Source organism: Thunnus albacares, chromosome 16 (assembly GCF_914725855.1).
Source record: "Thunnus albacares chromosome 16, fThuAlb1.1, whole genome shotgun sequence".
NCBI classification, from domain to species: domain Eukaryota; kingdom Metazoa; phylum Chordata; class Actinopteri; order Scombriformes; family Scombridae; genus Thunnus; species Thunnus albacares.
The window spans coordinates 10,714,545-10,730,853 of record NC_058121.1 but is presented as its reverse complement, the minus strand read 5'-3'; the positions used below and the strand labels follow the sequence as shown (position 1 = coordinate 10,730,853).

At 39.3% G+C, this 16,309-nt stretch overlaps 1 protein-coding gene across 5 annotated transcripts; it reads left to right on the top strand.

Moving 5' to 3' along the window:
* Positions 1-211: 211 nt before the first annotated feature.
* Positions 212-11,637, top strand: LOC122965778 (single-minded homolog 1-like). Of its 5 annotated transcripts, none has more exons than XM_044329981.1 (12): positions 212-376; positions 1,311-1,732; positions 3,477-3,559; positions 3,704-3,793; positions 3,942-4,050; positions 4,499-4,584; positions 4,999-5,198; positions 5,489-5,595; positions 5,802-5,949; positions 8,570-8,726; positions 8,836-9,223; positions 9,655-11,637. In XM_044329981.1, the coding sequence occupies exons 2-12, from the start codon at positions 1,558-1,560 to the stop codon at positions 10,395-10,397; spliced, it is 2,286 nt and encodes a 761-aa protein (XP_044185916.1). In that variant the 5' UTR covers positions 212-376; positions 1,311-1,557; the 3' UTR covers positions 10,398-11,637. The 5 variants fall into 5 exon arrangements, with proteins under 5 accessions (XP_044185916.1, XP_044185917.1, XP_044185918.1 ...); XM_044329982.1 differs by having other exon boundaries at positions 212-424; XM_044329983.1 differs by having other exon boundaries at positions 212-453; positions 8,839-9,223.
* Positions 11,638-16,309: the final 4,672 nt, after the last annotated feature.

Genomic DNA, 16,309 nt, shown 5'->3' with positions numbered 1-16,309 from the left:
GATCTTCTCCGCGCTAATGACAAAAACACAACAAGATCACATCTAAGCTCACTTCGTTCACTGCCAAGTGCCTTGCATACCTTGCCGTGCCAAATTGACGCCCACGGTAAGTATCCAATCAGTCGATGGATTTCAACGCTTCCAGCCAATCAGAACGATGCGGACACACGGTGGGCGGGTCCCGAGCTGCTCCAGAGAGGGACATTGAGATAGTTGGGGAGAGGAGGCTTGTTGGGCACGAAAGCCACTCGTTGCGCGTCACTATAATTTGGAGAGGTGTATGCAGCGCACGACCCGTTCGCCTTTCCAGGTGGAAATCCAGGAGGAGCTGAAACCAAACTTAACTGGGACGACTGGTGAACCCGGTTCAGGACAGGTGAAATTCCCAGCAGGCTGCCTGCAAGGCCATAGGATCGATTCACATGTAGGACAATACAGTGTCTCTGAGCGCGGGTAGGAATACTGCGGATATATCTGTCTTAACAAGTCTGTCAGCTAGTACTGGATGTCATTTTTTGCTTTGATTTTATTTTTAAAAGTATCTTTTCAAAAACCGACCGGCGAGGTGAAAAAAAATGTTGTAGTTGTTCTACCAGCGCAGTTCCTCACGTTTCAGGAATTGTGTCGGGTCAAATGTCATTTCCTCGATGCCACTGAGTGATTGTGATAGTACGGAATGACACAGAATGCATTATTCAGAATTATTTATTCTCATTGGCAGATTTTTTAAATTTGTTTTAGGATGAAAAATAAAAGACGGACTTGCTCGTTAAAATGACAGAAGACAAACATGTGTGCAGTGCTCCCTTGAGGAAAATTCTGAGAAATTTATTGCACCAAAGGTTGAGTTTGTCTTTTAAAAGTAAAGAAAAGTCAGTGTGAATGGGTCTGAGGCCATGCATGCATTTGTGAGCAGGTCAGCTGTGAAATAACATAATCAATAAAATAACATATCTTCATGAAACGATATTACTCCTATTGTATGCAGGCAGTTTTCTTTTCTGTGATATTTCTTGTTGCACAGGATTATTTATATTATTATTTTTGTCTGTTGTAGTGATGGTTGAGATGTCATTATTGTATATTTTGATGTTGTAGTTATTGTTGCTGCTTTTGTTATTGCACAGACTGACTGCATGCCTTTAAAAATATCTATATCATTTCCAGAGTCAGCTCCATCTGACATGCAGGCCTGCAACAGGCACACATCAAAATAACACAATGGACAGTTACATCATGTCCGGTCCAACAGATCAAAACGCAGTGATGCCAATTGGATATGACATTTCTCTTTTATTTGTATTTTGCAGGTCATGGATGAAAGCCGGCGGCTGCATTGTGGATCTTTAACCAGCTGAAGCGTCACCGTCAGGAGTACCAGGGATATTTAAACATTTGGGATTCAACTGTGTGTTTGTGTTAGTACTCCAGCTTTTAGTCGATAATTATTCTACAATGAAAAGGAGGCAAAGTGGAGAGAAATCAGTGAAATTGATGCTGATTTGATTGAGCACCGCTACAGAGGAGGAAAAAGGATACAAGTGAAACGGCGTCGAGATGAAGGAGAAATCCAAAACGGCCGCAAGGACTAGACGGGAAAAGGAGAACAGTGAATTTTACGAACTGGCCAAAATGTTGCCCTTACCATCGGCCATCACATCACAGCTGGACAAAGCATCCATCATCAGACTGACCACAAGTTACCTGAAGATGAGGATTGTTTTCCCTCAGGGTGAGCGACGAGCCCACTTTACACACAACTGACTGACTTTTTTTTTCCTGTCAGGTGTGGAGCTCAGTTTAGTGAGAATACACAGAATTTCTCATTATTCACTTCAAAAATAATTATGGCTTTATTTGTTCAAACGACAGTAAACAAAACTCAAATTTACAAGAAAAATTACAGTATATGGGTGTTAAAGTAGGAGAGATACTATAAAAATCACTATTCCACGACTCAATATTATTCCCTAATAACACAATAATATAAATATTATTTATAATGAGGCCTCTGTTAATTACTGCAAATAGAATAATATAAGTAGTAGTAATATCATAAATCACTTTAGCTCTCCTACTAAATGTAGTAATGTTATGGCAGATTTTTAAAAATACAATTAAATGAAATTTAAGTAGAGTACTGTTAATGCACGCGCCAAGGACTTTCAGCCATGCAGAAATATTAATATTACATTAATTTCTCATTGATCTACAGGGAGTCTTTACAAATTGAATATGATCGTTTTTAATTCAGTGTGTCCAAAGGCGTCAGCAAAGGAGGCGATCTGCCTCCATCTTTTTTTTTCTTTTTTTTTTTTTTTTTTTAACACAGGTCTCTGCAGGCTTGCGTGACTGAGAACAAGACGCACCAATTATAAAAAAAAGGCCCTGCAAGGCTTCTAATCACCTAAAGCCATGTAAGCAGGAGGCACACACACACACACACACACAATAACATACAGCCTCTCTGGTCGGTGGAAGAAAAAAGAAAAACAAAATTGCTATAAATGATCTCCCATGAAATCAAAGCATAAGCTCCACGTTTTTGCTGCCATGTATTGTTAATGTAACGGACAGGTTTATTAATATGTTTGATGTCATAACATGTAACATAAAAGCCTGTAAGACAGACCTGATTATTTAAAAAGATTTTTCAAAAGCAATTTGATCATTAGTATTTTTAGTATTTTCAATCTTTGAGTAGGAAAAACAGAGGAACTTCTTTTTTGTTGTTGCAGGTTTTTTATCTGCAACCTCTCATCTGGTGAGGTGAAATTAAACCAAATATCCAACAGCGGAGACTTATTTTTTAAAATTTTGATTTACAGCAGGGGAGACGAGCATCTAATTTATTGATGATAGCCGAGCACTATGAGATTTCTGATTTAACTGAGTGAATTACAACGAGCAGCACACTGAAAATAGCCCACAGCGCGGGATTTGTAGGGTGCTTGGGCCCAAAAATCAAAAGATGGACATATTTGTGGTTACATTTAGGGTAGGAAATAATAGTAATAATAATAAAATAACAGTAATATCGGAACATCATGATGAATACTGCTATTTAAATTGTGTAATCTCTCCAGATTGAGGGAGTCTATATTTGTATAGTTGTCGTAAGAGACGCGTCGCCTTTGCAGCTTGTAAACAGCAGCAGATTGTTGAGGTTCATGTCTCCAGTCAGCCTGAGCAACATGTGAGAGTCATACAGGAAAGACAACTGTGAATGCTTTGACTCTAAATAGGCCCTTTTAACAGACACGTGTGTGTGTGTGTGTGTTTGTGTGTGTGAAACAGAAAAGAGTGATTCCATGCAGCTTTTTTCAATAATATTAATAATCAGAAGCAGACGCAGGGCAAAATATAACATTATATTTTTTATAATTAAGATGCAAAACAAAATAAAATAAAAACACGAGCCCTTTATTATAATGTCACGCAGCAGCCAAACAGCCAGTATTTGCAACTCTTTCCAGGTCTGGGAGAAGCTTGGGGTCATGCGAGTAGAACAAGATCTTTGGACAATGTTGGACGAGAGCTGGGATCTCATTTACTGCAGGTATATTCATTTTTATTTTATTCTATTTTATTTTATTTTATTTTATTACCAACACTATAGACTGATACGCGCCAAACAAATATGGTCAACGTGGTCGTGTAAAATAATTTTGACACGTAACTGTCGCATGTTGTTTATTTGCAGACTCTGGACGGATTCATCTTTGTGGTGGCTCCAGATGGGAAGATAATGTACATATCAGAGACAGCGTCGGTCCATTTAGGTCTCTCTCAGGTCCGCTTGTACAATCATATTTATTTATTTCATATATAAACATATATACTTTCTGCGTTTCTACTGTTTTTCACTTTAAAGATAATTTAATGGTACACCGTCCGTCATGCAGTCTCTACCTGTTAATTACCTGAGTTATTCTCAACAGGTAGAGTTGACCGGGAACAGTATTTATGAATATGTGCATCCTGCCGACCACGACGAGATGACAGCTGTTCTCACGCCACATCAGCCCTATCACTCACACTTCGTCCAAGGTAAAATACATTACTGTCTCGTCTATTTGCAATTTAATTGCAACTTGCTTTGTATAGAAGCAGCATATGGCTATAATAAAAGCAACAGATGCCTGTGATGTTACACAGATGGAACATTGATGGTTATAGTCTGCGCCAAAGTGCGGGGAAAATAAATGTTCTTTATTGTGTCTTATTCCTGCATGAAGTACAATCGCAGTTAATTTTCCGTATTTTCACCTGTATTGTTATTATTGTATATTAATATTAATGTATATATTTATATTTAACATAAGACAGTTTGGCATGTTGGTCTGTGAGACAACGTTTTTCAATATGCAGCCATATTATGACAGCCTCTGTTTTTGCCTCCTGTGTGTTTTCTGATCGGGATATTTTTTAAAAGCGCACAGTTATTTTTATTTTATTTTATTTTATTTTACTTATTTATTTATTTGTCCTCTTTCAGAGTATGAAGTAGAGCGCTCTTTCTTTCTGCGGATGAAATGTGTGCTGGCAAAAAGAAACGCGGGACTTACCAGTGGTGGATACAAGGTAGGCAAAGAAGCTTTGTCACTTACTCATAAAAGTATTTTTTTAATTAGTTAATTATTAATCAGTTAACTAATTTCAATAAATCGAATTAATAGATGTAATCATTCGATAAAATAAAAAAATGGGGACCAGTATTCAAATATTTTTTTATTTTTATTTTATATTTTTTATACTCTATATGCTTTATATTTTTTGTATCTAAAAGAATAATGAACATATAATTCTTGTAATGTCTCTGTGCCAGAATTTCAATATTTTAATTTTCATATTTAATATATTTAAATTTAATATTGCATTTCAATGATCACCATAATTCATGTTGAACAATATATAAATTATGTAGTATTTTGTTATGTTATTATGTTAATCTACATTTAACTTTTATTGTCTTACACTCTGTCTGCTCTACCACAGGTGATCCACTGCAGCGGCTACCTGAAGATCCGTCAGTACAGTTTGGACATGTCACCTTTTGAGGGTTGCTACCAGAATGTGGGTTTGGTGGCTGTGGGACACTCTCTGCCTCCCAGCGCTGTGACTGAGATCAAACTGCACAGTAATATGTTCATGTTCAGAGCCAGTCTAGACATGAAGCTCATCTTCCTTGACTCCAGGTACACAGTGCTGTATACATCATGCCATTAATCTTTAATAATAATCTCTCACTGCATTTTTAAATTGTTACAATCATTTGTAATGTAATTTTCATTAGTTGTGTATGTTTAATGTGAAGCCTACAACTCAATTTCTCACAAGTGAGGTGAATCAAGAGCTCCAAAAAATTACTAAAGTCGTTGCCTGCAAAACACAATCAGATTTTCTTCCCTCAGCAAAAGCAAAGATATTTAAAAAATATCAGAATCCCTCTGGATATTTTTAACATAACTCCTTAATTCCTCTCCAGGGTAGCAGAGCTGACAGGTTATGAACCCCAGGACCTGATAGAGAAAACTCTGTACCATCACGTCCACAGCTGTGACATCTTCCACCTCCGCTGTGCACACCACCTCTGTGAGTTACAAGCTTGCTCTATTATTCTTTTACAACAGGCTGCCTGACCTTCTTTTTGTCAGACAGTAACTGCTCAGGCACCCTGCTGCAACCACCACATGCAGACAATTACGGCTGTACGAGCAGACATGGCTCTCACACACAAACATGCATGTCGTTAAATACGTTAATCCCTGTCATCTGTCTGATTCTTTTATCTCTTTCAGTGCTGGTAAAAGGCCAAGTCACTACTAAGTATTATCGTTTCCTGGCAAAGCACGGCGGCTGGGTCTGGGTCCAGAGTTACGCCACAATTGTCCACAACAGCCGATCCTCAAGACCCCACTGTATAGTCAGCGTCAACTACGTCCTCACGTGAGTCATGAAAAAAAAATTTTAATCCCTAAATCTGCAGAGAGAACTTTTCAAAACAGAGCTACTCTTGAGAAACATTTGAGAGTAATAGTGAGAGCTTTCTTGAGACATTTGTTTATTAAAAAGGTATCATTCATACATATGATGTTGTTGCTATGTTTCATTAATGATTATAAGTCATACATTTTATATACAAGTTATCACAATTATTGCATTTTGGACTGAAATCCCCAAAATTACAGTTACATAATTTTAGTAACACAGGGTTTATGAGGTCATACTGGGCTAAAAGCAAGTGCATGTTTAATGGTGTTTGCTGAGGGAATAGCATTGAATATTTAACTGGATTAAGTAAAATCATATCATACACTCTTATGATCCATGCTTGAAGCTCACTCTGTGATGTGATGGGTCTTTGTCTCTCTGAAAAATCCCTCCCTTTATCCCTCTGTAGCCTCTCTGTACAAATCCACAAACTACTGCGGCTGCAGGTCTCAGGCAGTTGTGTGTTATGAGAGCACAAACCACACTCAGGCCCTTTGAGACAGCAAGACAAACACCAGGGTTCAACCCCATCAAAAAACCTCTACTGTCACCATCGATCCGCAGGTCTAAAGAAAGCAAAATCGATCGAAACGGTGAACTAAGAATCAATAGCTATCTCATAGCTGTAGCACATGTTGGATTTTCCTTGTTAGGTTTGGTTGATCCACATGTCGCTTTTCTGTGTGTGTCCTTCTGTGTGTGATGGTGTGTTGGTGTGAGTCTCTGTACGTGCATGCATGCATATGGCTGCACTCCAGGTATTGATTTCTTCAATGCAGTAAGGAGACAACAAAGTAACTACATTAAAATGACAGCGAATTTCCAAACGCATAATTAGCTCTAACACAGGAGTATCCAAAAGCTCACACGCAGCAAGAACTCAAAAAAACCCAAAAAACAACTACATTAAAAAATACGAACAGCAATTCAATCGTCTTGCCCCAACAGCGTTTTAACCCAACAAGAATCCATTAATAAATCATGTTTAGAGGTTGGCTGGTGGCGCATTTCAGACATGAGGTGCTCTGACATTGACCCTGAGGTGGAATTCGGCTAACACAGCTGAGTTTGCACAAAGGCCCAACATTATTGGCTCAGACATAAGTCAGCCAGGGCACAGATAGGATGCAGAACCAGCCACAGCAACTATACCTGCAAAAGCAAATAACAGTCACACTGTGTACTGGCTATCCAAACACAGCCTTTCCCCTAAGGTGTTGTACATAAAGAATGGGTCATATTTAGAGTCATATTAAAGAGGCTGGCAGTGCAGGGTCAGGGATGGGCCACAGGGTTTAAAATGCCAGGCAGCTGCTATTACATACTGTTGATGTGATAAGTTAAGAATAGGCTCATGTTTGCTGAACACTTGACACAGGAGCCTTTTCACTCCCTCGACAGTGACACTTGGATTGAGTTCAGCTACAGGACAGTGGGTTAAAATGTCAAAGATGGTGCACAAGCTGCATGCACACATGCAAGTAAAAACAAGTCTGCAATAATCAAAAAATATTTTTTATAAGATGCTTGCAGAGGAGATTTAATGCAAGGGTAGTTTGTGTGTGCACACGTGCATGTGTCTGTGCATGTGCACATTACTCATGTTGCTTTCTGGCAGCGTTCTGGCATTGGTTTTACGGTAGAAAAGAATGATTAACTTTCTTCAGGGTGTCTGTTATTTTTTCTCAGGTACTCAAAGCCGAGAAGTGGGAGGGCGTAATCTCTTAAATTTATCTTAAATTATGTTTTCACTTCTCATAGTCCTCACATCACTCATGTCATAAAAAGTGTGTTTGTAAAATAAGTCTGTCTAGCTATCTATATTCAATATTGGCCAAGATGTCTGCTTCAGACATATTACTCTTATGTCACCTAATGTAACACAACACAGGGCTGTAAGAAAGAAAGAAGGTGCTCAGATTATTTAGGAGAAATTCCATCTTAAAGGTTTGATAAGCTCTGAATTAATTGGTAAAATCTGAGTAACAACATTCAGTGTACTTGAGCAAGGCACTCAACCATCTAATAAAGCTGCTTAGTCGCCTGCGGCAGACAATGCATAAAAGAATACTAACCAAAGAGAAGCTGAGATGCATCCATGTTTAAACGATTCTAAGAATGTACTGCCATGCTAGCAGCTCTGTGGTGCTTTGAGTTAAATGCTAACATCTACAGGCTAACATGCTGCTGTTTTGCAGATATAATATTTAACAATGTCATCGTCTTAGTTCAGTGAGTTAGCTTACTAAGATTTGCTCATTAGCTGTAAACACATAGTGGATATATGAAAGTTAGCTAGATAAAAATTAGGGATATTTCACACAAAACCACAAGTTATGAAGGCGCTAGAGGAAAAGTCAGAGGATCACCAAAATCAGGCGTCATCCTCTAGGGACCTTGAGGAAGTTTGTACAAAATTTCATGCCAGTCCATTCTGTAGTTGTTGACCAGATGACAGACCAACATTGCCTCCCTTGAGCCATGCTGCTACCATGGATAAAAAGTCACAACCTGGATAAATATTGGTTAAAACACTTATTTTTATCTCTAACATATATTTTATGTGTGTCAAAAGGGACACTGAGTATAAGGGAATGCAGCTGTCTTTGGACCAAATGAGCCCCACCAAGCCCGCCTTCCCCTACACTGACAGTCACAGTGAAGACAGGAAGACCACAAAGTCACGTCTGACCCAGGCGAAGGCCAAAGCCAGAGTTTCACCCTACCCGCAGGTAATAAACAGCCTCTTTTATAGAGCTAAATCAAGAGAGGGGACTCAGTGCAGGCTTAATTGTTAGAAAGAGGTTCAAATCACAAACTGATTTTCTTGTTTATGTCCAGCAGTTTTCAGCTTTCAATCCAGAGCGTTCAGAGTCAGACCAAGACAGCCAATGGGGAGGGAGCCCGCTGACAGACTCTGCCTCTCCCCAGCTGTTGGATCCTGGTGAGGCCACGGAGGCATCATGTGCCTACCGACTGTACCCAGAGTCAGGCTCCCTGTGCTACGGCCTGGGTCTATCAGAAGAGGATCTCGCCCATGCTCAAGCGCATCCTCACACCACCACCTGTGATCGTGTTCGATGCCAGAGTGGGCGCTACTTCCTGGGAGCCCCCCAGTCAGGACGAGAGGTGTGGTGGGATGCCACACGGTCTGTGCTCTCACTGCCGAAATCTTCCGTGGAGAATAGCGAGGGCTACGAAATCACATCCTACCATGGAGCCATTCACGGTGAGGTGTTAGGGTTGAGACTACAACCATCTGTCTCTGAAAATAACTCTGGCCTAGCTTCTCCTGGTAGCTGTTTTCCCAATGTTATTATGGGACATGCTAAGTTGTTTACGCCGTCTCTTGCCAGTGTGCCGATTGCTACCATCTGTTCAAAAATTTCCTGCAATTGAAAGCCAAGTCATTTCACATCTCACATCCTCAAACAGTGAAACAACCCCCACTGTGGTTCTGCCAAGACATTCAGTCTAACAGACCATGGTTCCATATGAATTTAAAACTGAATTTCACACATTACCCAGACAACTCATGGTTTTAGAAACTTTTTCCAACCACACTGTAAATGCAGGCAGAAAGGGTCAAATTACTTATTAACACAATGTAATTCATTTATTTCACTGTTTTGAAATGTGGCCATTGAACTCTTCTTACAGGACGGGGCCACTGGGATGAAGACAGTGTAGTGAGTTCACCGGATGGTGGGGGGTCCACCAGTGATTCAGGTGAGCGATACCATGGTGACCATTTCCGGGCTAGCCCTCGAGAGCCCAGCAAGATGGAGACCCTGATCCGTGCCACGCAGCAGATGATCAAAGAGGAAGAGAGCCGTTTGCAGCAACACAAGGGGCCGCTGGACATCTCAGGTCTCACTAAGGCTCATAGCCCATGCTTCACCTCCTCCCTACCCCACCACTCCCAGCTCACTATGCCCAGCGTGGTGTGTCGAGGCCCAGGAGCCCCCAGCATTGACCTCCCCTCTGAACGCCTCCATCACCGGGACGGCGTGAAAGTGCTCGGTCCTCATGACAATGATGAAAACACGACCAGCCCGGCATCTCTGTCTCGTCTCAGCAGCCCCAGCTCTGATGGGATCCCCAGGTCGGGCCTGTCCCTCAACAAAGACTACATGCAGACGGATCTGTCCCCCCACCCTCCACAACCCCAGGGGAGCCCTCTGCTCTATTCGGCCCAGGAGAGGCAACCGTTGGACAGGCAAGCAGCTTATGCTTTGACTGGGTACTCCCTGGAGCACCTGTATGACCCGGAGAGCCTGCGGAGTTACTCGGGTCTGGCCTGTGGAGGAGTTCAGTATGATGTGGCGTCTCATGTGAGGATGCAAGCCGAGCAGATGCAGGGACACAAGGCCACCTCAGTTATCATAACCAATGGAAGCTGACGATGTCTGATGCAGATAAGTCCTGTTCTCTAAATGAGGATGTTACAAAGGTGGTGATGTATGTACATGCAACACTTAGGTGCTTGATACAAAAGGCAAAACAATGAAAAAAAAGGTACCTACACTGGGTTGATGCACCCTTTGTGGTTCATACAGCACAAGTTGTGTTCATCAGGCCTTTGTATCATATGTCTCCTTTTTCTTTGTCATTGGAGCACAATTTTCCAAGACTCTGATGAACTAATGTTCATGAACTAATGTTTGGTACGCCAAGTGGCATAGGGTGAAGGTTTGCTCCATTACATAGGAATAGAGAGTTATTTTAATGGCGGTGAACTGAATTCCCCTCCCTCCAAAGGTGACTAAGGGTTTGAGTCTGGTTAAACATCAAGCCAATGTTTCTGTCCCAAACGTCTCATGCATCATTGGCCTTGTTAGTTAATCTGTCCAGGACACAATTTCCAAAGGCAGTAAGAAAATGTGTTCCATTGCCCCCTCACCTGAAAACTCCATTGCACAGAGCATAATGTTTGACACATGAGGTGCAACATGGGAAAGGCAAGCATTTCACTATTGTAAGATGTCAATGTTTTCTGGTATTTATTTGTCAGTGGGCTGTTTTCTGTATGTGTCATTTTTTTCTGTCCAAGTAGAATCTTTACTGGTGGAATTAGTTTTGGTGTTTGGATTACACCAACATTAGGTGATAAAATGAAACAAAGTGGAAAAAACAGGAAAGAGAAAATGCTTCTGATATGTAAAAGTGTAAAGTTGGAACTGTTTTAGTGTATCTGTGAAATGCCCTCACTTAGAAGGCGTAGAGATTACAAAACAAACTCATTTGTGATCTCCCCATGCTTGGCATGATATTAATGACGTACAGTTGTGGCTAAAACAATATTGTTTACATATCAGAGTATACATTTTCCTGTTTTTACCTGACTTAACCTTTACCCAACTTATTGGCATACTGTATATAGAGTATGCATTAAATCCTGCTCCACATGCAATTGTTCTCAAAGAAAACCATTTGTTTTGTTTTTTTGTCATGACAGTGGGGTTAAAAATGAAATGATTGACACAAGCTTATCTAAAAAATATGTTGAATGTCTTTAGTTTCTCTTATTTAATTTATGATGTAAATATCATCACACAATGAACTTTTGGACAAGAAGTGACAAGATTATTTATTAATTGTTAAAAAGGTCTCTTAAATCTGAATACAGTTGCAAACACATAACTTTTGTCTGTGTTGATTTTTGTCTTACAATTGTTTCCTGTCTAAACAATTTTTAAAGAAAACATATAATGCTGCTGCCTTAGAAAAACTACATAACCGTAATTTTATAAGCTATAGATAGATAGAGATTTTAATGGCCATTGTTTCATTGTTTCATCTTGAATTGTTTTGTAGAATACATTAGAAAAAGAATACATGTATATATCCATTATTTAATCAGGTGAAAGTCTCACTGAGATTAATATCTCTTTTCCAAGAGTGACCTGGCCAAGAGAGCAGCATAAACATTGTTACAACAACAAACACAAACTATACAAACAGAGAAATACAACTGTCACACATAACAAACGAATGAACACAATATCCAGTTAATATGCAATACAAGGTCAAGGACAAAAATCCAGTTATGATGCATAAACAGGTACAAATTTCTGAAGCAATTTCAGTGAAAATTTAGGAGCACATTTACCAAGAGTACTATTTTCTCAATGCTTTAAAATGGACTTTAATTCCCCCTCAGTAATCAGCTCTGACAGTTTCAGGTCATTCTGTACATTATTCCGGGGAAAAGGGGCAGCATTTTTAAAAGCTTTTTTGCCTAATTCTGTTCTAACTCTGGGGACCCACATCTGTTGAATATCATGAGAGCACAGGCCATATTGATTTTGGTTTTCACATATGTATGTACATGAGCGAGATTTATATATAAAAGCCAACCAATGAGAAAATCTGCAGACATACAGAGATGGCTGCTTAGCAGCAGCATACAGAGTTCAGTGGTTTACGAGATTGCCACAGCCAGTAAGAAAATGTAAAGCACAGTTGTATACAGTATCCAACTTCTTAAGGCACTGGTCAGGTGCTTTCATAAAGAGCAGATCGCAGTAGTCCAATAAAGGTAAAAAAGTTGCCGAAAATCAAGTGTTTCCTTGCCTGGAGGGAGAAACAGGATTTATTCCAAAAAAAGAAACTTAATTGAAGTTTCAACTTGGAAACAAGGTTTTCAGCGTGTGATTTGAATAACAAGTTCTGATCAATTATTATACCTAAATACTTATATGTCGCGACCACTTCAATTTTAGCCCTTTGAACAGTTGAGATCTTAGGAAGATTAGATGGTCTTATTGTCAACAAATGCCACGAGTAGACCAAAACCAACAGTGAGGATGTAAATATACTGTATATAGTTTTAAAAAACCTACATTTAATTTAATTTTTAACTATATATTTGTAATTTCTTCAAACCACTGGGCATTGTTGCATTGTTGCACAAGCTGAAGTAAATGGTGTAATTGCCTGGAACTATTTTAAGCCACAGATTATTACATTTGCTACCCTAGAGAGCAGGAGAACGTATTTGGGATTGACTAAGAATAAACTACAGTGCCCACAATCATCGTAATGAAGGAACTTGTCTCCCGGTACAAAGGGTTTGACTCACTGATCTGTTTTTAATAGATTTTGGACAACAATGGAGGTCTATGGCACAGAGGAATAAGTTATATCAGGCTTTGGCTACACAGACCATAAGATCTAAGGTCTTTTCGTGGAAAAATATAGAATATCCAATTTTTAAATATACACAAAAACAAGTGAATTATAGGAAAGAATTAAAAAAAACATCTAGTCCAAATCCTGAACATGTCATTACAACAGCAAACTACTAGTATGACTACTGAGCTGCCACGTTTTAAATGCACTTGCAGCAACACGTTCCCACTGTTTGGAGCGGTTGAACTTGCACGTTTAGCCGCTCTGACCTCTGCTTAGAGGCAATTTCTCTGCCATGTATTTTAATGTATGTAAGTTATTCACATGTAGCTGGAGCGCCTGCCTGCCTGCCTGAGCTGAGAAGGTCCTGGACACAGTCTGGATGCAGAACTTCCATCAGTCACGGCTGACATGACCATCTGATGGTCTGCCAGATATCACTGCTGCTGTCATTCCAGGAGGTAGAACTACTGCTCTGTTCTGCTGTTGACATCACCGAAGCTTAGAAACGGTGTGTGTGTGTGTGAATGAGTGTGGTTGTGTTTATAGCTGAGATATTTCAATAAAAAGAAACCTTTTTTTTTTTTTTCTTCACACTGGGGCTTTTGCCTGATATGCCCTAAAGGCTTTCACATGTAGAGTCGGCTACAAATGGAGCCAAACACTGGGCCTTTTGCCCAGACTGTGCACACTTGCATATAGCCCTTTAACATCCATACCTTACCCCTACACCCAAGATCCTCTCTGCAGTACCCCAGATCCATAGATAGAAAAAAGCTATTATAGAGCCTCCATATCAGAGGGGTTGTATGCCAGTGAAGAGGAGGATGAACAGTTTTCTCACAGATTTTGGGAAGAACAGATGATAAAGTCATCACATAGCAGTGGTGGAAGAAACACTCAGATCCTTTACTTTAATAAAAGTAGCAATACCACAATGTAAAAATATTTAATTACAAGTAAAAGTCCTGCATTCAAAGCTTTACTCAAATAAAAGTCTGTCAGTATTATCAGTAAAATATACTTTAGGTGTCAAAAGTAAAAGTACTCATTATGTAGAATTTCAGAAAGTTATTTTACTGATTGCATTATTATTAATGAAAGATGTGTGAGCAGCATTTTAATGCTGTAGCATTTCAGCATGGCGCTAATATAATCTACTTTATGTACTGTAACAAATTAACATATTTTATAGGTTAATAATACATTTTGTATGCTAAATTGGACCCACTTTCTAATAAGGATCCCTTTATAAAGGTTTTATAAGTTGGAATGAATGGTTTTATTATAATTAATAAATTATCTACTAATGTTTATATAGTTAAAGCCATGAATAAGAATAACTTGGTTGTGAGTTTCCCTCTGAAATGTAGAGGCGTGGAAGTACAGAGTATCATAAACTGAAAATATTTAAGTACCTCAAAATTGTGCTTAAGTTTATGTAAGTAAAAGTGCAGTTATTTATGCTATTTTCCACTCCTGTCAAATACTTAAAATAAAGGATTAATAAGGGACAACACATTAGCAGGAAAAATCTTTCTTTAACTACAATCGAGATGTCTTTAATTTTTGTTGGGACTGATGAAGTTATTGGAGGATAGCAGATGTTAGGACTAGAATAAAATCAATCAGGGATAAAATAAAGGATGATTATGATGTCATTGCAAGACCAGATGTGTTATGTTAATTGTTTCCTTACTCTAGTGCTACAAAATTTAAGCATATGCAGTTGATTTAACTTCTATGCTACTGCAAATAGAAAGCATGAATGAATCAGCTTTGTTTACAGCAGAAGTATTAGCAGTTAGAGGAGATAAAGATGCTGGATGTGTATTTCGGTCAGCTCTGAGTGGAGGTAAGCTATAGAACCACAAAAGCGAGATCCCAGGGCTTCACAACTGCAGTGAAAGAGAAATAGAACCTAACTTCACAAACGACCACAAAATACGAGCGTGCAGGTGGCGAGGCTCAGAATAGCCCTGAATGTCTGCTTGATTGATTTCAGGCCTGGGATTGAGGCACAATTGCATATTCATACATCAATTAAAGTGTTCCTCCACTAGCGCCTCCATAATTCAACCTGGCGCCTAGTGAAGAGTCATCCTTATGAAGCAGCTTCAGACCAACTCAGAGGAAAACGTTTCAACATGTTTTCTGTGTACTTTATGACCTCTGTGAGTGTAAACTGGCATAATTGTTTAATTCCTCTGTATCTCTGAAATCTTTTTTTCCCCTCCAAATATTCAGCTTGGGAATTGCGGTTTCTATATTTTTTTTGCTTCAAAACACAACATCAAAGTGTGAAAAAAAGGCGAATTTTCTACTGTGCATTAAATTATTTCCTATGCTACAATAAACTTGTTCACTTCTGGTGGTGAACCACCTGCAAATGAGTCAACCAAGGGCAAAATAGCACAGGATTTGGGAAAATCCTTCAACCAGGGCACTTAGCAACACTGCGACAGCAGACCTCATTGCACCAGAACACATTTAGATGTTCTGATCGGGTGGACCAGGATATTGAGGTCATCTGGTCGATCTGATTGGCTGAGCCAGGAGACAGGGGTCATGCTGCAAAGTGGAGAGGAAATAAGGTTTCTCACTGTGTCACAGCACCTGAGTTAGTTGCTGATTTGAAAATATATTGGTAATTACAGACACTATAAAAAACACTCTTAGTATTCGATGAGTATATTTTCAAATTTCACCAACTAGGATAAACAATTAATTTAGAGATTCAAAATTGAAGGATATGACTGACAATATTCTGTATTCTTACTATTGTCAACAAATCCCATGAAAAGACCAAAACAAAACATGTGTTTGTCCATCTCCCAACACTTCCCAACCTGTCTTTAGCACCCATTCCCAAGACCATTTGTTCCTCCTGAAGATGTAAATCTTGAAAAAAAAAGGCACAAATATATAGTTTTATTTTTAAAAAAAAGCTAAATAGTTTCCCAAAAAAGCTGGGCACTGTAGTTTTTAGCAAACGTTCCTAAAGTGCAAGTAAACAATGCATTTGTAGGGGACTATTTTCAATTACAGATTTGTTCTATTAGTGAGTATTTAAAGCAGCAGGATAGTGTATATTGGATTGACTCAAATAAACTGCAGTGCCCAGGTTCGAGGTAATGAAGAAACATGTCTTCCAGGGTGACATTGTGGCTCATTGGTGTGT

What these genes read in the sequence shown, in the direction of transcription:
- LOC122965778 (XM_044329981.1), top strand. Translation starts at nt 1,558, where the DNA reads ATGAAGGAGAAATCCAAAACGGCCGCAAGGACTAGACGGGAAAAGGAG. An exon ending in GAGGATTGTTTTCCCTCAGG is followed by an intron (nt 1,733 to 3,476) that starts GTGAGCGACGAG and finishes AACTCTTTCCAG; the next exon opens with GTCTGGGAGAAGCTTGGGGT. An exon ending in GAGTTTCACCCTACCCGCAG is followed by an intron (nt 8,727 to 8,835) that starts GTAATAAACAGC and finishes GTTTATGTCCAG; the next exon opens with CAGTTTTCAGCTTTCAATCC.